Below are 22105 nucleotides of genomic sequence, written 5' to 3'. Positions count from 1 at the left end.
TAAGAAAATTGGAACAAGGCCAATGTAGCATACCCAAAGAGAGAAGATTTAACTTTAATAAATTATAGACTGATATAATGACTATTGTTTAAACAGTGGCAGAAGGATATATCTAAATTTGTGTGCAAGTGAAAGACTACAAAAGATTAAGTTTACTTGATTTGAGGTTGTATTTTGAAACTTTTTTGGTTGGGATGAAAGAGTGGCTGTTGCTCAGAAATAGAAGTTTTTGGAGTTAGGACATGACTTGAGATTTGAGTGGGATGGATAAAATCATTATGTTAGACGTGCCATATTGAGAATATATGCACCAAACAATAAACAAAAACAATTTTACCAAAAATTATATAAAAAAATATTAGAATTGGACTAGTTATTAGAAATATTTAAAGTAGACAAAAGTTTATGGTTTTGAACATTGTAAGGTTGAGTTTGAATCAGAATTGTGTACAAATGGTGAACATATAATTGCTAAAGTATATAAATTGTTTTGAAATTTGAACCAGAAAAACAAGTGAAAGAATGTATGATAAAATAAGCTAATATGTTGGTTATAATATACAGAAGGAGCAATGGGAAATATGTAGCTGAAATGATTGAAATGTACATCGTGTTATAATCTTCAAAAAGAATTTTTATAAAATGATGTACCATTAGTATATGTTATCAGAGAAATTGGTGACCTATAAAATCACTTCCAAATTTATGTTGAAAATAGCAACAAGAAAAGATAATTTTTCATGTTTGATGGACATGTAACACAAGCTAGAAAATTCTGGATTCAGATACGTACACTGATTCAGATGGTTTTAAAGATTAATTTACAGTTTTGAGCAGAGTTCTTTTGGGGTTGATGGACGAACAGTTGAAAAAAGTCATGCAACTTGGTTTTGTATATAATAACTTCAGCAGGATTATTCTATGCACAGTCATAAAAATTTGGCATTATCCACTATAGAGGAATGGTTGATGAGAATAGTGGAATTTTCTGAGATGACTGATTTCTTTGATCAGAAAAGAATATCTACATTCATTGTTGACTGGAATCCCTTTATTAGACTTTTTTGTGTGAAATAGAAAAAAATGAATGATTGATGGTTTTGACGATTAGACCGGATAGATCAGGGGTCAGCAACCTGAAACAGTGAAAGAGCCACTCAGAACCGGTTTCCTCACAAAAGGAAAAACTGGGAGCCGCAAAAAATGTGTGTACATGCGCGCATGCGCAGAACAGGGTTTGACTGAAGAGTGGAGATAAGGCGAGATATGCACCTACCCTGCATATTTGAATTGATTGGTTGAACTTTTTTAGTCCCACTTTTTTTGGGGGGGGACTGCACATGGCAGAGGACTGGGAGCCGCAGGAGACGGCTGAAAGAGCCGCATGTGGCTCTGGAGCCGCGGGTTGCAGACCTGTGGGATAGATTATAGTAAGAAGAAAGTTATGTTGTAATTATAAAGAGGTAAATTTATAATTGTACTTGCAACTGTTGCAAAGAAGAAGCTTCTTTGTAGCCTTTCTCTGTTTTTCTTATAACTACCCTATCTTATTCTTTTTAGCTTTGTCTTTGATTTTTTTCTATTTTTTCTTTTTATTACTTTATATTAATTTGCCTTCATTTTTATCTTTGTTTAAAATATTTTAAATGCAACTTTATACACACACACACACACACACACACACACACAGGTCAGCATAATTGGCTTCTGATCATTTAAACATGGCAACAAAAAAATAACTTCAAATTATATTACTGAAAAGAAAAAAAGCTAGAGGTAGGGGAATAAATAGGAGTGGATTTTTGTGTGAAATTAAGATTGGTTTCTTATTCTGTGTCTGCTTTCACCTGGCTTAATTTATGAATTCTTTTTTATAATTTAATTTTATTCAAAAAATTAAAATACAAACTTAAAAAACTTTTTTACAAAGCTAAAACTAGGCAAAAAAATTCAAAAAAGTACTTTAAGAAAAGACAAAAACACATACATATATTGTCCTTCCTAGTTGAATACTGAAGGATGTGAATCTTGATGTTTTAATTTGAAATCATGCCCCTTGTTATATAAGAATAAAAGGAGTTAATAAGACTATAGGTAGTTTTACAATGCCTTGGAGAAAAAATGGTGGCAATTTATATTTCTACCAGTCTGACATGAATATTCCTCTTGGGGCAAGGAATTATATGCTGCCGTGACTACGTAACTAATACTGCTCTCAAGAGAAATGTGTAGATTGGAACAATAACAAGCAGTTAAATGTAACTTTTGTTAAAAGTACAATCATAGGGATATTGCCTGAACTTTCACAGCATAAGATAAAACCCATTGTTTCCAAAACAGTGCTTGCTTTCCAACTTATAAGGAGAAAGAAAATGCTTTACAGATTATTCAGTCAAATGAATTAAGCTACCCATTATAAGTAAGTACCCATTATCCCACAGGCAAACTGAATTCTGCCATCTTCCCTAACTAGTAGGAAGTTGCAAATCCCAGACCAGCAAGCAGATAAATGACTGCTGATGGGTGGGGGTGGGAACAAGAAGTATTAGGAGTGGTGGTGCAAGAGAGATGTAGGGAGGATCAGGGAGGGTGTGATGATCAAGATAGGTGCATGAGAGGTGCAAGAAGTATTGGAGAAGGTATATGAGAGGGTCAGAAAGAATGTGACATGAGTTGGAGAAAGTGTGCAAGGTTTTGGCATGGGTCAGCAAGGGTGCGCGACAATATGAGAGCTTGAGTTGGGGTATGCAAGGCTTAGGGAATGATATGTGGGGGACATGGATCAGGTAGAGTGTGCAGGATTGTGGTGCATATTGGTGAGGATGAAGCACAGGTCAGGGAGAATGCTTGAATGACTGGCATGACACAAGCACTGAAGGACTGGGGATGGGTGCACTGTGGAGGAGGTTTACTTCCTACCTCTCCTTTTTTTAAAAAATTAGTTTTCCAATATTACAATAGCATCTTTAAAAAGCAACGTGGTGTCCGGGTTACAATAGTCCCATTTCAGACAAATACATATTATTACAAATCTCCAAATTGTCGTAACCAATACTTCCTCTCTATTTTTTCCTTTAATGCATACTATCTCTTATCTAAATTAACATACTTCTTATTACTATCCATCAATCATTTAATAGTTTTCTTAAATTTATCAATACTTTAGTATATTTTATATTTTAACATTTCATCTTTAAAACATCAAACACCTTATATATATTTTTCTAGCTTTAATTTTACATTGCTATTAAAATTAAATGTTTAAAATTTCTCATTTTCATATTGCTAAATAACCTCCTTTCCCTTTACACAATTTTCTCCAATACCTAGTAATATAATACACTTCTTATTTATCTCATTTCCATATCAATATTAGTAGTACAATATTAAAATAGTAATCATTAAAATACCAATTACAAGGAGGAGAAAGAGGAGGAAGACAATATAATATTCTTGTTTCTCATTTATAATTTCCACATATTAAAAATTAAAAAAAGTTCTTCCATTTCAACATTTAATACATCCCCTCATGTCACTACAACCAGGTTTATTAGTTACATTCTATCATGTTTAACATATATACATCTTAATCCATATCATTTAAAGAACTCAATATTTCAATGTTAGTATTCATACATCTGTATTTTATTTTATTTTTTTAATTATTTTTATTTTAATTTTATTTTAATCCCATTTATATCCCGCCCTTCTCCGAAGACTCAGGGCAGCTTACAATTTAAGCACAAACCAATGTGCTTAGCAGTAGCCTTCATTCTATGTATATGCCTGCTTATTAGGGCTTTCCCCCCAAGCGGCATTATTACAAAGTCAGCTTATTGCCCCCAACAGTCTGGGTCCTCAGTATATTTTATATATAGTATATATTAGTATATTTTATCTACTCATTAAAACAATCTCTCGTAATCCAAGTACAATCCTGTCAATTTTAATATGTATATCAGGCCTCTTAAGAATGTCCATATTTCTTCAATCTTATTCTTGCTTTCTTCCTTTGCCATGTTATTTTTCGCTTCTTTGCCTCAGGGTCATCAAAGCATTCTTGTGTTGTTATATCATATTGAAGTGGCCCTCCGGTCTCCACTTTTGAAGGATTGAGGAGTCTGTTAACAGCACCAAATCTTATTTTTATTTTTATTTTTTATTTTAATCCCATTTATATCCCGCCCTTCTCTGAAGACTCTTCTCATTATTTTCACCTCTTGATATAGTTGTCCTGGTCTGAATAGATTTTTTTCCATCTGTTCTCCATTATAATCTTCAAAAGACTATATTTGTTGAATATTTAATTCTTCTGCCAATGTATTTGATTGTTCAATTTCTTCTGTTAAGTTCTGTCCCAATAAAATATTAGTTGTAGTCACAGTTTGAATTTGTTTCTTCGAGATGCTTTCTAATTCTTTTCCAAAAGCTCTTATTTCATCACCAGCTGTAGAAAGGAACTGATAAGTTTGGTAAGATATTTCCCACATAACATAGATTTGTTTTTGAAACTCTTCCATAGTGAAGTTTCACATCTGGTGTTCAAGGTTAATTTTACCTTGTTTTTCTTAAATATTTTCTTGATTTTTTTTAAAGAGAAAGTCCGATTGCAATTTCAGGTTTAGCCACTGGGTGCCCCCCAAGTACTTTGAAAATTCTTTTCTTTTAGTCCATTTCTTTTTTCAACGTTTTTTTTAAACACCCCTGAGCTTGCTCGCCGCTTCTTTGAAGGGAGGGTTGAGTTCCCCCCTCCCTCTCCACATGGCAGCTTGTTTAGGTGAAAAGAAGAAGATTAAGATATAAGAGAGGAATCTTACCCCCATTTCTTCCATGCTGCTTTAATGTTGCCAGATGGTAAGTTTGACTTTGGCTGTCTGCAGCCTAGTAACTGGCCATATTACTATGGCCAGTCTTTCGTCCGCCGGTACAAAGGGAATGCAGGGACTAATGGGGTTGTGGCTCCCCGCGTTTCTGCAAAAGCCCCTTCTGTTTGGTCGCCCCTTCAAGGTGGCTCTTCGGCCCTTTTAGGACCCCCCCCAGCGATGTGAAACTGGATGTGGAAGATGAGAGCCGTCCTCCAGACGTCCATGTCGTCTGACTTGGCAAACCGGAAGCCTATTTCCTACCTTTCCTATCAACTTCTGAGGTCAATTGCGGTCAAAGCCAACACTGACCCAGAGAATATATGAGATAATTAAGGAGAAAAGAAAGGACTGGGTAATAGGTAAGGTTCTCATTAAGGAATACAGCCATGGAAGTTCTTCAAAGAAGACTCTTTATAATTTATCTTACTAGTGTTACATAACCTTTTTCTGGATATCATTATAAGAAATCAGTTTTGTGACAAATGAATATGCTAGAGTGGGCATGCTCTGTATGCCTTCTGAGACCCAAGAGTTGTGTCTTCTCTGCTATGACGACTGCCCAATGGAATTTCTTAATCGCCCTGAGATTAAGATAATCCTGACCCTATTAATCTTCAGGTGGGCCTTGAAGACTTGGTTTTTCCCTCAGGTGCTGAGCCAGAATGTTAGTAGAGCCCAGTATATATTGTGATGATGTGTGATAAGGTTATTGAGAAATTTGTGCTGCTTTGTGTTCAGTGTTTTATTTATATTGAGACGAGGTGGTTGAGAGGGTGATCTTGCTGCAGGATCAAAGAGTCATGGTGGAAAAAATGAATTATCTAAACTTTTTCAGGGCTCTGCTCTGCATATTGAAAATAGAAGGAACAGACAACTGACATTAGAAGTTAGCTTGTATGTAGCTCAGTCAAGTAAAGTAGCTCAATGAAACTTGAATCCATTGCTAAAGTAGAATTTGCAGTTCTTCCTCTGTGACATCTTTTCAAAACTATGTCAGTGTTTTACTGTATTTTAATTTTTTGCTTCTTTATTCACAGAAGGTGGTAGCACCAGAAACTTTGACAGATCTTCAAAAGCACTAGGCAGGGCTGGACCTAGATAGTAATTGGATGGAAGAAAATAAAAAAAAAACTAGGGTTGTAGACTAGATTGTGAATTTATAAGACTTTGAATAGGTCAGTGGCTAACCATTTTCATATTCCTGTCAAGAGAATTTCATGGACATGTCCATGTAGTCACCAATCAGTGAAGTATCTTTTACCTATACTTCAATATATTGATTTCATTCAGTTTTTTTGTATGTGCCAGTCTTTTCTCATGCCTTTGATTTTTGTCTTCTTTTATAATTAAGTGCTCTGGGCAGTCATTTCTCTGTTGAACTTGTATAGTGTTGCTTAATCCTTTTGCTTGTGTTTTGTTTGGGAGTGGCATCAAACCAGAGACAGTGCCTGGGCCTGTTGGGGAAAACTGAAATGTTGCCCTGCTGGCTTGGTTGCTTTGGCAGCTGTGTTAACCACTTGGCAAAAAGAACATCTTTTAGATTATAGAGGGAGAGACATGGGAAATGTATTCTAAAGCAGATTCAAGGACATAGGCATGTGTGTACACATACTCCAACAAGTGCCTCTTAAGTGTTTCATAAATCACTCCAGTACATAAATAAATTGAAATGAAAGTAGAGTAAAAATGACAGAGCTACTCAGCCAGTTCTCTATTCAAAATAGGAGTAGCTAGATTATCTAGTTTAGTCAGAGATCCATCTTCCAACAATTTATACGGAGAAGAAATGTTGACAGTGCAGCTTTTCTTTATAAAGGATTCTAGTAATGGAAGAAAATTCTCCCTTCTGAGGAATTTTTAGATGTGTGTTTGTGTTTATGTGCATATAAATTACTTATGACAGTTAAGACCTAAAGGCACAGAAAAGAACTGCAGAAGTGAATGATAAATGAGTTTCAGCATAAGCAACGTTATCTACACAGAAATAGAGAAGTGAATTGGAATAGAGAATTAATAATAATAATAATAATAATAATAATAATAATAATAATAATAATAATAATAATAATAATAAGAATAAGAAGAAGAAGAAGAAGAAGAAGAAGAAGAAGAAGAAGAAGAAGAAGAAGAAGAAGTAGTTGGAAGGGACCTTGGAAGTCATCTAGTCGAACCCCCTGCTCAGGCAGGAAACCCTATACCATTTCAGACAAATGGCTGTTCAGTCTCTTCTTAAAAACTTCCAGTGTTGGAGCATTCACAGCTTCTGGAGGCAGGTTGTTCCACTGGTTAGTTCTAACTATCAGGAAGTTTCTCCTTAGTTCTAGGTTGCTTCTCTCCTTGACTAGTTTCCATCCGTTGCTTCTTGTCCTGCTTTCAGGTGCTTTGGAGAATAGCTTGGCTCCCTCTTCTTTGTGGCAGCCCCTGAGATATTGGAACACTGCTATCATGTCACCCCTCACCCTTCTCTTCATTAAACTCTGATAAGACATGAGATACCGTAGCAGTGGTTGATCAGGAAAGTAATCTAGGTATGATTGCAGCTGTTTTGAAAAAGGCATTTACAGTAGAAATCACTAGGAAAAGAGTCAGTATAAAAAAGCTGTTATATAAGCTATCACATGACCAACCTTGGAATGAGTACACATTAGAAGGGCCATTGCAAAACTCACAAGTGCTTAGAGAAGCTAAACCAAAATGAGCAGAAGCACGAACAACTCCATTGTGGAGAATGTTTACAAGATAATCAGGAAAAATAGTAAATTGGAGAACGGAAGAAAGATATATAATCAAGAATTACATTGCTATATATGATATTCAATTCGATCATAGATTGTAATATGAGAATGAAATAATTTATTAAACAGCCATGGAGAAGTTTTTGATTGTCATAATATTGCAATTTATTAAATTAGCTGGGGAGAAACTTTTCATTTTGCTGGGGGCAATATGCTGACTCTGCAAACCACTTAGAAAGGGCTGTAAAGCACTATGAAGTGGTATATAAGTCTTAAGTGCTAGTGCTATTCTCATAATACTACAATATTAAGTAGCTTTTAATTCTCATAATATTGGAATCTGATCAAATTGAATAGTGGAAAATTCAAGATAGATAAAAAGAATATTGTTCAGCACATATTTAAACTTGATATTCATGGTCAGAAGATCTAGTGATGGCTTTACAGAAGGATTAAATAAATTAATAGAGAAGAAAAATATGATAATCAATCATGGTTATATTATTGGTTATATTATTTCCATATAATTTATAACAGAGATGATAACTCTCTGAATAACAGTGTGGGATGGGGAGGAAGGGTCAGACAGAGGAGAGATTGCCTATGGAAATTGCTTCCTTTCTCTCTAAACCCCACCCCATTTCCCCAGAGCAGAGGGATTGGAGAGAGACAGATGTGAAGAGAATAAGCATTGTTTCTACACATTGAGAGCAATGTGATCATGACAGCAGCAAGATAAAGTCAGGTAAAGGAGAGATTGCCTATAGAAATGACTTGCTTTTATCCCCCTCCCCACTACTCTTTACCCAGCAGAGAAATTCGGGAGAAAGAAATTTCAAGAAAGTAGTGTAAGCTATTTGCATAGTGCATCTGTAGTTCCCAGTTCCCTGAGCTGTTGCTGCAATTGCATTGCTTTAGTATGTCTTTTAACTAGCAAACAACTTACTTTCTTGTAATCCCTTTCTCTCCAATCTCTGTGCTCTGCAAGAAGCCCCCCCCCCACAGCTCAGGCACTGAACAACATGTACTAGCATTATGGAGGTCACAGGACTGAAGGAGGATGCAAAGGTATAAATGGATCATAAAGTTATTTTTTCACCACCACAGTAACTTTGAATGGCCAGTAAGTAAGGACTACCTGTGCATTGTTAGTTTTTGCCATTGCTATGTATTCACCCTATTCATGTTCCCAATGAGATATTGTCGGGATTGTATCTTTCTTCCAGTTTTCTCTCTGCTGTAAGTATTTAATTGAATTATTACATTTCTCATTGATTTTTTTCTGAGATGATATCTAGTAAGAAAAGTTGTACTTTCATTTCACATTTAAATTTCAAGATCTTGTGCATTACTTTATATATGTCTTTCAAATATTTTTGCATTCTTTTATATGTCCATCACATATAGTAAATCTTGTCTCGGAATTACATCTTGGAATTGTCTTGGAATTAAAGAGCAAGTTTGCTGTAGTGATTAAGATACTGGCTGAGAAACTAGAAGACTGTTTGTTCTAGGCTTCTGTTAGATACAAAAGCCAACAGAATGACTTTGTGTCAACCCAATCTACTTCATAGGGCTGTTGTTGTGTGGAAAATAGGAAATAGGAGTATTAAGAATGTTCACCACCTGGATAGTGTATATGTGTGTTTGTTTGTACTTGTATGTGTTTGTATGATGGGATTAAATATTAATAATAACCAGGGTGGATAATAATTGATGATTTTTTAAAAAAATGAAAAAAAATGGATATTTTTAATTAATTTAATTTAATTTAATAATATTTGTATACCGCCCTTCTCCCTGAATTTTTTTATTTTTATCAAATTTATTTTAATAAAATGCTTTGGGATTAAAAATCTGTCTATAGTTTTCTATTTGAGATGCAATAATAATTTATCTTATTCAGCATTTAATGGAGCTTAGTTATGTAGCATGAGGCTGTATATTTACATTTTTGGTAAATTCATTCAATGCATCCATGCTTTGCAAGCTGAGATAACATGCACTGCATTGATGCATTCACACAATTTCACAGTAATCATGAGATAAATCATAAAACAAAATTCAGGAATATTTTGTTATCCCATTGTTTTGCAAATCTATGTACACTACAAACTGTATGATTGTTTGAAGAAAAATGCATCTGTACCAGGCTCTAAGTGTTTTAATTAAATAAAAGAATGAGTAGTTCTCCAACTATCCTGTTTCTCCAAAAGTAAGACCCGATCTTATATTATTTTTGCCTCCAAAAGAGGCATTAGGTTTTATTTTTGGGGATGTCTTAATATTTTTTGTGACACCTGCCTCGCATTGCGGTGGTGGCACCAACAGCCCCGTCCAGCAGGTGCCCGTGTGGCTGTCAGCCAACTTCTGCTGTGGCCACTCTTGGCAGGAGGCCATGAGGCATATCGTGCTGCTGCCATGAGGCGAGGCAGATAGAGGAGGGGGCAGCGCTGCCCTACGCGCCCCGCACCCGCTCACTTCAGGGCCTCACCAGCCAGGCCATTCCATTTCTGGAAATGGCACCCCTGTTTCCTGATGCTTCTCCTGGCACTGCTGTAGAGTTTGGCGCACCACCACCCAGCTCTTCTTTCTTCCTGAAAGTATTTCTTCACTAACCTGCTTTTCAGCTCTGGCACATTTCTCTCCTGTTGCAGGGAAACAGAGTTTGTAGGACTAAAAATAGTTCAGTCAGAATTTCCAACTTCTTGCAAAACGCAAAGAAAGCCCCTCCAGTGGCGCACAATGGCAGCGGAGCCTTTTGCCGTCACTCCCCCCTGACTCCGAAACGGCAAAGGGGGACTGGGCCTATCCCACCATCCTCTGTAGCATGGTAGTCTGGCTCGGGAGGAGTGTGAAAGGGAAGATCGCCAAGCAAGAAAAGGCCTGGCTGAAGTAGGTGTGTGGTGTGTGGGTCAGCTCCCCCCTCCCCCACCTGCCTTGCCTCATTGTGGCGGCACATCCCTTAACTTGTTGTGTCACTGCCACATCAGCAGCTGTCCCATTAAAGTGAATGGGACTGTTGGTGAGTCAACACCGGGTCAGATGAGGAGCCGCTGCGAATTGATTTAAATCAAGCCTTTTTACTAGTAATTTAAATCATGATTTAAGTCGTGATTTAAATTGACTTGTGTTCTGTGCAGCCTATGCAAGTACTTGTTCAACCGCTTTACTCACGAGGAAAAACCTCTCTTCATGGAACCAGGCAGGACCCACAAGAAAAACAAACCCCTTTTTATTTTTACACACCTGACTCAATGTCCAAGACTTCGGAGGCAAACAACCCAATCAAAAAAACACAAAGCTGCAGGGTGAATGGTTGCCTTTGGCAACCAGCACTTCTCACACCTCCCCCTTTTATAGTCCAGCCAGGGCGTGGCTTCTTAATGACTTTTCTTTTGCCTCTGGAGCTGCCCCACTGCCTCTGTCTTGCTCACCTCTCCTCTCTGCGCATCTGCACATCCGGGATTGGCCCCACCTGTTCCTCATTGTCGCCCAACTCGAGCTTCCAAAACTGCTGTGTCTCTGCCCGAGCGTGAGTAGAGGGGCCGGGCTCCTCGTCTGACTGAGTCTTGGTGCTCCTCAGTACCTTCCTCAGGCTCCAATGTCACTCCAGGCTCCTCCTCCTCATCTGAGTCCTCAGATTTGGCTGCCGGATCCACTGGCTGGTGAGGAATCATAATAACTTGATTTAAATCAAATCCACTCTGATAATAATAATAGTAATATGATTTGTCTATCCTAAATATTATTGATGCAGTTGTTTACCATGTATAAAGTAGACTCTACAGTATAATGACCATTCAAACAACCATCTCCTATGCCTGAAGAGAAAAGTTTTCCAATAATATGTGCTACCAGTTCTAACATATGCCAATGAAACATGGACAGAAACCTCACAATAACACAAAAGCTATGAGTGGCGCAAAGAACCATAGACAGATACATGCTCAGCATCACAAGACAAGATAGAAAGATCTGCACATGAATTAGAGAACAAATGAATGTATATGATATCAAGAGAGTAAAAGTATTGAAATGGAAATGGTCACATAGCAAGAGAAACTGATGGTAGGTGGACTAAGGCAATCATAGATGGATTCCACTTGATAAGAAGAGACCTAAAACAAGATGGATCAATGACATCAGCAAGTATTGTGGGCCCAATTGGCAAAAGAAAGTTCAAGGTTGTATTAGTTGGAAAAATGTAGAATGATGGTTGGAAACATGCAGTGGATAGACAATGGCTGGAATGATGATGATGATGATGAAGAATACCAGTATAGATGGTAAAGAACTCCAACTTAATTTTCCTTTAAGCTATAATTTGATGTAAATGTAGATTTAGTCAGTAGTTCCTTCCATTGTTGCATTATGACTGTTTCTTGGAAATTTTACTTCCATTTTGTCATTCCATTTTTTCTTTGTTATGACTTCTAAATAAGAGATGTATGCATATTATACTGATTTTATATGAGTGTTTATAATGCATGGGTTTTTTTTATTACACTGTTACCATTGTACGTATATTTCAGTCTTTACTGAGTAATTGTTTCTGTTTTTAATCTGCGTATGTAATTTATTATGTTAATCTGCATACGTAATTTTGCTTTAATTCTGTCCAGCATGAAAAGCATTTGAAGGGAGAAACCAGGATGAAATTCTTGGGTTACTACTATTCACTTTATAACATTCCATACTTTTATCAAACTTTGTCTGATAATATGTCTTTTAAGCTTCCAATGAATTCTTGAGAGTTGCAGGGCCCAGTTTTGTAAAATGCCCATTTTTTTTTCTTTTACACCAGCGCCCTGGAATGCTGCCTAGTGGAAGGATGCCTATGGCAGGATTACAAGTGGGATCCCCTTCAGGTTCTCCGTATGGTACAGCCTCTTCCATGAGACCTGGAATGCCACCATCCCTGATGGATCCCTTCCGAAAGCGTCTACTTGTTCCTCAGGCACAGCCGCCTTCAGCACTTACACAAAGGCGAGGGTAAGAATGTGCAATAGGTGGAATGTTTGTTGCACAGTTGACCATGAATTAATGACCACTCATTCAGCAATTATTTGAAATTAGGACAGCACTGAACAATTATTATTTATGAATATCTTCAAAGTTCCAGCTGTCACTGTGCCCCCTCAGTCACATGATTATGATGTGGGTGTTCAGCAACTGGCCCAGATTTCAGATTATTGCAGTGTCCTGTGTGACATGATGACAATTTGCAACCTTCCCCCACATAAAAGGGGAAGCCTGCAGGAAGTTGGAGACATGGTCATATGAAAATGATCCACAGTGATATGCTTAATAATGATATCCGGGGAGTGCTGGGATTGCTTTACTAAGCAGTTAGATACACACAATATTTCCCTTTATAATCACATTGATTTACGATGAAAATTTTGGTCCTGATTACCAAGGATCACCAATAAGCTCTACATTCTGTTTATTTTTGTGTTCTGTTTATTAGAACACAAGAGTCTTTTATGATTGTGTACATTTGATAAAAAAACATACATTTTGAATAAATGTATGAATAAAAGACTAGAAAAGACAGCTATACATTGTTTTACTTTTTAATCTTCTGTATATGAAACTTGAAATGTATGATATTTATAAAGATAGAAAAAGTTTTAGCTACTATTCTTTCTTTGACTACCTCTTCCATCTTAAAGATCTCCCTTGCTTCAGTCATACATGCTGATGAGATGGGATGAGACTACTGGGTGTCTGAATGTTATCAGAAGCTGCTCTATTACTGCGTAACTTTAAACTACATCCCATAAAATATATGATTCGTTAATGAAAATATTAACAGTTAATTAGCATATTTCTGTTAAGAATTAACTAATATTTGCAGCATTTCTGAGCATAATTGCCATATTAAAATTTCTACAATTTAAAACCACAGCTATCAGGTTCAAGCCTAGTGTTTCCTGTTTTTCTGTCTAAGTTTTAAAATGGAGAGAGATGTGAAGGAATATTCACCTGTTGCCTGAAGGTAAAGTAGCTCACTTAGATTTACTATTGCAGTGAGAACTAGACCTTAATGGATTTTTCTATTATCAAGAGACTGCATTTGTTTGTTTGTTTTACTTATGTTAAATCATTTAGTTAAGGTATTCCACAAGATTTAGAATTGTTTTATGGCATGTTGTGAAAATTATCTGTGTCTCTGGAAGCATAACTTTTGTCAGGATGCTTTGTTTAGCTGCAAATTCCCAACACAACAGGGGAGGGACTGTTGGAGATCTTGTTGCTGTGGTAAGCCAAAAAAGAGATTGAATCCGTTCAAGTTCTGTTTTCAGTTAGCCAGAATCAAAAATACTTACCAGGCTTTCTCAACCTCTTAAGTTAGTGGAAATGGAATGATTCAAAGTATTAATGTGATCCTCATGCTACCTTCTCTGATGATTCAAAGATGATAATTTTTAGTTGAACCCTTAAAAAAACTTAAAACGATCCACTTCCCCAAAACAGCCCATCCTCTCCAGTAACATGAAAGAATTGCCTGGCTAGTTTGCAGTACCTTACTGGCCTTAACTGATCAATAAATAAAGCTTTGTTGGCTTGGTTAGTAAAGTACTTAAATGCATTTACTGAGAAGAATAGACAATATTGTTGAAAACAAGGAAATGGGTGGAGATGCGAATAGCAGCAGACAGTACTGCTGCTTGGGAGGGGCTGCTTGCCTGATGAATGTAATCCTTTTGTAATGCCTATACGAAGCTTCTCTCTGTTTTAGGGCATTGGAATAGCTCTGTTAGGCTAGATCAAGTCCATTTTAATTCACATCTTGTTTCTTACAGTAACCAGTAAGGTACTTCTGGGATACTACAAAGCAGGAGATGGAGACTATAATGGTATTTAGAGGCTCGTTGCCATTAATCCAGGGTTTACATTGATCCTTCAGGACAAAAGGATCTTCCTTCTAGTTACGCATTCTTTTAGACTTTGTCAGCAAAAATGTATGCTAACTTAATTTGCATTGCCTCAATGCCTTAGCTCTAATCTTCTCCAGTTACTAGATTTAATGTAGTCCTCAAGTTACAACACAGTGGAGCATGCAGCATTTTTATGGTTAATCATAAGGGCAAATTTTCCCAAATGTTCTGCATGGGACTGTGGGGTGTGACATCATCTGTAACTTTGAAACCAAGTCATAAGTAGCTTTTTGGACGGGAGGCAGAGGACTACCACCTTTAATGTAGGACAACGTATGGAGAGTAATTTGTGTATTTCACTAGGTTTATTTCCCTTTCTGACCATATCAAGAAAAAGATATTAATTGTTCTTCATAAAATACAGTAAACTGGACTTGGACAAGTATAGGTGGATGCCTGGAATGAAGGGTTTAGCTTTCAACTTACTTAATGACTGGTGCTCCATATGGTAATATGTTACTTTGAACATTTCTGAATATAAGTCTACTAGTCTTTTATGTTTCTAATGATTGAATTGTCTCCCCTGCCCCCCTTTGAGGAATATTTTCTGTACAAGGACGCATGGGTCTACTACTCAAGGATGCGGTCCATCTACAGGAACATTTCCTTCATCCTTGAAAATATGTCATCCCTGATCTCCTTGAGAACAAAGAAAGTATTATCTCGGAAAGGAGATTAAGTTGTCACATCCTGGAAGATTTTGTCTACATGCTCTCTGTCTCTAAACATACCCAACTCAACTGCCTTAATTGGACCTTGACAACCAAGAGTTCATTGTTCTAGTCATATACTATACATACTGAACAAGCAGATATTTACACATTTGACTGTGTAATAAACTAAAAAGCATCCTCTTCCCACCCGTTACTATTAATAAATTTGAATTATCTAAAATATAACTATTCTGGTTCCTCAAGTCAGCCCTAAGTTGAATTTTATGCTTAATTGATGAAAGTGGAAAGTCAGGGCTTGACCCATTGAGTCACAAAATTCCGTTATTCTTCTTTATTCTTCTATTCTTAGTTCATAGGCAATGAACTGCCTCTCTTTTTAAGAGTGCTAGTTAAGTTGGAGGTGTTTCTTGAGGGAATGCAACTGCCACCTAGCAACTATTCACTTGATCAGTGAATCTGCAACTTTAGTTCCTTTCATTCACACTATGTGGTCAGACAAGCAAACTTTCCTTAACTACCTACTGCCCTTATCTCTACCAAGTTTTTTTTCTCTTTTCTTCCCCTATTAAGTGAGATGCCTTTTTTCCTTATTTCCTCTGTTCTGCTTCTTTTTTTTCCCTTTCTGTGCATGGACATTTGAACCCAAAATTTCTGTTGCTAAGCAAGATAGTTAAGTGAATTTTCCCCATTTTACAACCTTGCCATAGTTGTACATGAATAGTTGTTAAGTCAGTAACAAGATTGTTAAGTTAATCTAGCTTCCCCATTGATTTTGCTTGTCAGAAGGTTGCAAAAGGTTGATCACATGACTCCAGGACACTGCAACTGCCATAAATATGAATAAAAAACATCTGAATTTTGGACTTCCGGGTGGCAAGGCTCTGTCGATGGCCGTTTCGGCCGTCAGCCCCGTTGCTTTCCGTGGAACCACTAAAACAGCGATGATCAGCTGTTTTGCATCTCGGAAACCCTCTCCTCGGGAGAAGAGGGGAGGGTGAGCGTTCAGGTAGGGGTAGAGCTCCCCTAGACCCCCAGAGTTTAAATTCTGGGGGTTGAAGGGTGAGAGCCCCCCTGAAGCCTGAATTTGCTCTGGACTTGGGGACTCCTCTGCTCCAAGGCTTTGGAGTGGAGCAGGACGCTGCAACCATCCGTGCAATCAACAATTAACTTTGGATTACTTGGATGCAGGCAGAGCTGTGCAGGAGAATATTGAAACAGCAAGTATTTGAACGTTAACTCTGGTTTACTTTGAAAGAAAAAGTTGCAAGTGGTGTGGAAAGTGAAAGTGCGCAACGGAAATTAACTGGGTGTTAAGATGGCTTCTAAATCAACCAAAGCTTCTGTTCCTAGAAGTGCTGGTGCTTCACCAGTTCAGCATTCCTCATTACAGGCTTTGATGCCTCCTCCTGTGGTACCCGCACCCACATTAACATTAAAAGATTTACAAGATGCTTTAAAAATACAATCCCAGCAAATATTTATTTATTTATTTATTTATTTATTTATTTATTTATTTATTTATTTATTTTATTACATTTATATACCGCCCTTTCCCGAAGGACTCAGGGCGGTTTACAGGGTAATTAAAAACCAGATACAAAAGTTAAAAACAAGTTTTAAAAAAAATTACATTTGTCCCTGTATAAATAAAACCCCAGTTAAAATAAAATTAATCCTCAGCCTAGGCCAGAGAGCTCGAAGAGCCAGGTCTTCAGGTCCCGGCGGAATGAACGGAGGTCAGAGGCAGTCCTCAGCTCCACTGGCAGCTGGTTCCAAAGGGCAGGCGCCCCCACTGAGAAGGCCCTATCCCTGGGTGTCGTCCACCGGCAATCTCTTACCGGTGGCACCCTGAGAAGACCCTCCCTGTGGGAGCGCACTGGACGAAGGGAACTTGATGCCGGCAGCAGGTGTTCCCTCAGATATCCCGGACCCAAGCCATGTAGGGCTTTATAGGTCATTACCAGCACCTTGAATCTCACCCGGAGGGGAACCGGAAGCCAATGCAGCTCGCGGAGTAGAGGTGTTACATGGGAGTATCGGGAGACCCCCATCACAACTCGCACGGCCACATTTTGCACCAGCTGAAGCCTCCGAGTGGTCCTCAAGGGCAGCCCCATGTAGAGAGCGTTGCAGTAGTCTAAACAGGAGGTCACGAGCGCATGAGTGACTGTGCGTAGGGCATCTCGGTCCAGATAGGGTCGCAACTGGTGCACCAGGCGAACCTGGGCAAAAGCCCCCCTGGTCACGGCTCCTATATGGTCTTCAAAATTGAGTCGTGAGTCCAGGAGGACGCCCAAGTTGCGAGCCCTATCAACGGGGGGTAACACCTCACCCCCCATCGTTAGAGATGGAATAGTCTGGTTAACCCGAGATGCCGATATGCACAGCCACTCAGTCTTGGCGGGATTAAGACGAAGCCTGTTTCTCCCCATCCAGACCTGGACCGCCTCCAGGCACTGGGACATCACGGCGAGGGCATCGCTGGGTTGGTTCGGGGTGGAAAGAAAAAGTTGGGTATCATCAGCGTACTGATGATACCCCACCCCGAAACCACGAATGATCTCACCCAGCGGCTTCATATAGATGTTGAACAGGAGGGGCGAGAGAACCGACCCCTGAGGAACTCCACAAATGAGAGGCCTCGGGGCGGATCTCTGCCCTCCCGTCAACACAGACTGCGAACGGCCCAGGAGATAGGAGGAGAACCACCGTAAAACGGTGCCTCCCACTCCCAACCCCCTGAGACGCCGCAGTAGGATACCATGGTCGATAGCTGAACTTATTGAGGAGAAGAATACTGAAATAAGAGCAGACATTTTGGCTGCATTTCAGGGGCTTGCAGTCTGCATTGAGCGCCTGGATGATCGTGTGGAAGAGTTGAATCAAAATAATTTGAGATTGGATGTTAAAATGTTGGAAGCTGAAAATAAGATGGAAACGATTGAGGATGATGTAGTTATGATACAATATAGAGATATGGAGTTTGCTTTGAGGATTAGAGGATTGAAAGAGGACCCAAAGGAAAATTTGAAAGAGTTATTGGCACAAGCCCTCGAACCGATCTTGGAGCGTCAAGCAGAAGATATTATGGGGGATATAGACAAAATATTTCATGTTAATTCTTGGATTGCCAGGCAAAGAAAATTACCTAGAGATGTAATGGTCTATTTTACAAAGAGATCGATCAGAAATGTGATTATCCAAGCCTTTTATAATAATAGATTTAAAGTTGCTGAGCAAGAAGTTTTACTTCTGAAAGAGATTCCTCCAAGAATTTTAAGGAAAAGAAAAGAATTTGCTTTTTTGGCAGATGAATTAAAGAAACGGCAGCTTCAGTTTAGATGGGAGATACCAGTAGGCTTGGTGGTGAATTATGCTGGCACGAGATATTGTCTTAATACAGTTTTGAAGGCACAAGATTTTTATTCTAACATATTGAAGGCAGGTCCTCCGCCATTACCAGAATTCAAAGAAAGGAAGGAAGGAAGGAGAGCGTCAGACTCAAGTGGAGACTAAACAAGGAGATGAAGGAGTTACTTCGCAGATGGTTAAAGAATCTCAGCTAATTGTAGAAGTTGAGCAGCCCCACACGTCGACAGAAGAGGTTAAAGAACAAAGCATGACAAAGGCTGCAATTAGACGAATGAGACAAGAACAAGAACAACAAAAAGCTGCAATCAAATCTCAAGAATTTACTTAAAGTGAAGCTGTGGGAGGAGCGAGACTGAAGAGGCAGGTCCAGGTGGTTTTGCAAGAGGCGCTCCGAAAGCTTCAGGTCGCAAAAGATGGCGACAAAGTTTCTAACCTGGAATGTTAATGGATTAAATTCCCTGCACAAGAGAGAATGTTTTTCAGTATTTGAAACAATTTAAAAATGATGTTATTTGTTTACAAGAAACGCATATTCGTGCAGTTGTTAAAAATATCTGATAAACTATAGATTGGGTATACAGTTTAGTGCGTCTGCTCCAGATAAGAAAAATGGAGTACCGTATTTTCCGGTGTATAAGACGACTTTTTAACCCATGAAAACCTTCTCAAAATTCGGGGGTTGTCTTATACGCCGGGTGTTAGGGTTAGGGGCGGTTTTATTGTCCGATGTTACAGGAAAAACCAGAGGCAACACCCCTCCACACATACACACACGCAGGCAACCTCGGCAGCTCATTGATGAGGGAGGAAGGGGGAGAGAATCACAAAATTGCTGTCTGTTGTCGAGCCCTGCGGGCCCGACACTACACAGGGGGTCTCGTTCCAAAAACAAGCCCTGCTTCACCTACTCACCCCCCCCCCCACTGCACACGGCTCGCTCCATGACCTGGCGCTCCGACAAACAAGGGAGGAGGTCGCCCATAATCAGCAAGCCTGACTATCAGCTGATCACCGGTTCCTGGCTCTGCAAACCCGAAGACCAGCTGCTTCACGGCGTTTGCACGCGCCTGCATCACAGGGCTTTGCTGAGGACCCCACAGGCACTCAGGAGGACAGCCCAGTCTGCCTTGCCATACAGGGAGCCTGGGCACTACAAAACATGCTAGCTGTTCCCTTGCCTGCCGACGGACCTGTGCCAGGACTGCATTCTATAGCCTGTGCGCTGGAGGCAAGGGCCGGCTGTTTTCCGTCGGTGTCAGATGGACCGGAGCCGGGGACTGCTGGAGGGCAGCCCTGGGACATGTGGAGGAGCCCGCTGGAGCCAGATACAGATGGGGGGGCAGTTGGTTGGAGAGGGATAGGCACACACTGGGAGCACGTTAGCGTTTTCACCCGGGTTGGGGTAGAGGGGGTTTGGAGAAGAGTCACCCAGGATACTAACAGCAGCAAGGTTTACAACGCTGAAGTTGTCGAGAGTCGGAAGCATGTGGAGGTTAAAGAAACGCAGGCAGGCTCTGGATGCCGGAAGTGTACTTTGTACGTTGCTAAGCACATTGATTTGTGCTTTAGATTGTAAGCTGCCCTGAGTCTTTGGAGAAGGGCGGGATATAAATGGGATTTTTTTTTAAAAAATTGCGTCTTGGAGACAGGGAGGGCTGGGCAGGCAGGGAGGGAGGGAGAGCTGACCCACCCAATCCTAGCAGACTTTGTATGCAGTGGGGTAGTCTTATACGGCGAGTATAGCCCAAACCCTATAATTTAACAGGAAAAGTAGGGGGTCGTCTTATACGCCCAGTCGTCTTATATGCCGGAAAATACGGTAGTCATTTATGTGAAGAAGAATTTAACAGCTAATTTAATTGAAACAGATAAACAAGGAAGATATATTATAATTGAACTTTTAATAGAAGGCAAGAAAATACTTTTGGTTGGATTATATGCTCCTAATCAACAGCAAGGAGAATTTTATAAAGTTTTACATAGTAAGATAATTCAATGGGATTCTAAATCGTGTATTTTGATGGGAGATTGGAAAGGTGTCCTGGACACACAGAAAGACAAAAAAGGTCTTTTCAAAAGCATACCAAATCATGCTAGTTTATGTTTTTAAAATGTATTCTAAAACTTTTCAATTAAAAAAAAAGCATCTGAATTTTGATCAAGTGACCATGGGATGCTGCAACAGTTGTAAGTGTGAAAAACAATCATAAGTCACTTTTATTAGTGCCATTGTAACTTCGAACAATCTCTAAATAAACTATTGTAAATCAAGGATGATCTGTAAGCAGTTTATTTTAATGAAAAATTATTAATATAAATGCCTATTTTTTTCTTTTGTTCCTGTACTGTTTTGGAGAGGAGCTTATGATAGGCATGTTTATACACTTATAGAAGTATGTCATATGCACTGATTAGTTGGAAGAATTTGGGAAACTGGGCATTGAAAATAATTTGATTGTGCTAATAATTTCTTTCTGGGATTGTCTTAAATTCAGGGCTGTACCATTTTTAGGGAAATCAGATACTTTTTTCAATTTCTAAAAAAAAAGTAGATAGATGAAACTTTAATCACAAGCCAAAATATAAGGAGGAATCAAATATCATATACAATAAACTGTGAGAGAAAACTAAGCTCAACCGTATTCCACCTGTCTACCAAGCTGTAAACTTGGTCTTACTGGTTAAGTTACAAAAGTTAGTAATTAGGAATGTTTAAATAGGCCTTGTATATCCAGAAGGTATCTAATATAATATTTATCACAGTCCTAAAATATTTATAATTAGATAAAATGTTATAAAGTGTAAATGCTATATAGAAGTTTAGGGAGAAGATTTTAAGATACTTTGCTGCCTTAGAGTTGAAAGTATAGTTGTCAATAAAGGTGAGATAGATATCAAGTTTTGTCCAACTGTTAAAATTCTTTACTTTATGCTTTAATGCAACATTTGTTTGATTATGCAGAATTGAACAGTAGTGGAGAAACACATATTGTTTTAAATTCACGTTTGGGCTTATAGATTACATTTTTAGAGAGTTTCATACAATGTTAAGGTGAAGTTGTAATTCATTCTTCCTCACCTCATTTAATATAGATTTCTATCCTTCATTTACTCCTTTCAAGTTTATTTCTTATTCTAATTATGTAAGCTGTTTCTACTGAATTCAGCTGTGGGTTGTTCTTTTCTCAAAAATATTTCTGGCCCATCAAAAGACTCTGCTTGGCCTCATTTTACCAGCTGTTTTTAAAAGCAAATGGTTTGCAAATGACATTCAGTTTCTTGGCAATTTCCTCTTCTCCAGCTTGATCCAAAGGTGATGTTATATAGAGAACTGAGCAGCTGTAAACATCTGGCACTGAGATTTCAGAGGCCAAATTCTGCAGAGAGAAAATAAAGGTGTAAATCAGTAGAAAACTGTTGACTTACTAGTTCTCATTTTCAAATGTTGGAAATCATTATTCAGTTTAAGTTGCTATATTTTTTCCTTCTATGATAAGTCTGAGATGAAATTG

The 22105-nt window shown here is 38.6% G+C and overlaps 1 protein-coding gene across 1 annotated transcript in view; it reads left to right on the top strand.

Moving 5' to 3' along the window:
• The window catches only part of SMARCD2 (SWI/SNF related BAF chromatin remodeling complex subunit D2), a 66180-nt gene that overhangs the window by 16711 nt on the left and 27364 nt on the right, over window positions 1–22105 (top strand). Inside the window, exon 2 of the mRNA XM_081343479.1 lies at window positions 12408–12595. Within this exon, the coding sequence (XP_081199605.1) occupies window positions 12408–12595 (188 nt within the window). The remainder of the gene's footprint in view (window positions 1–12407; window positions 12596–22105) is intronic.

Source organism: Vipera berus, assembly GCF_964194415.1.
Source record: "Vipera berus genome assembly, chromosome: Z".
NCBI lineage: Eukaryota > Metazoa > Chordata > Lepidosauria > Squamata > Viperidae > Vipera > Vipera berus.
This window is presented reverse-complemented; position numbering and strand designations above follow the sequence as displayed.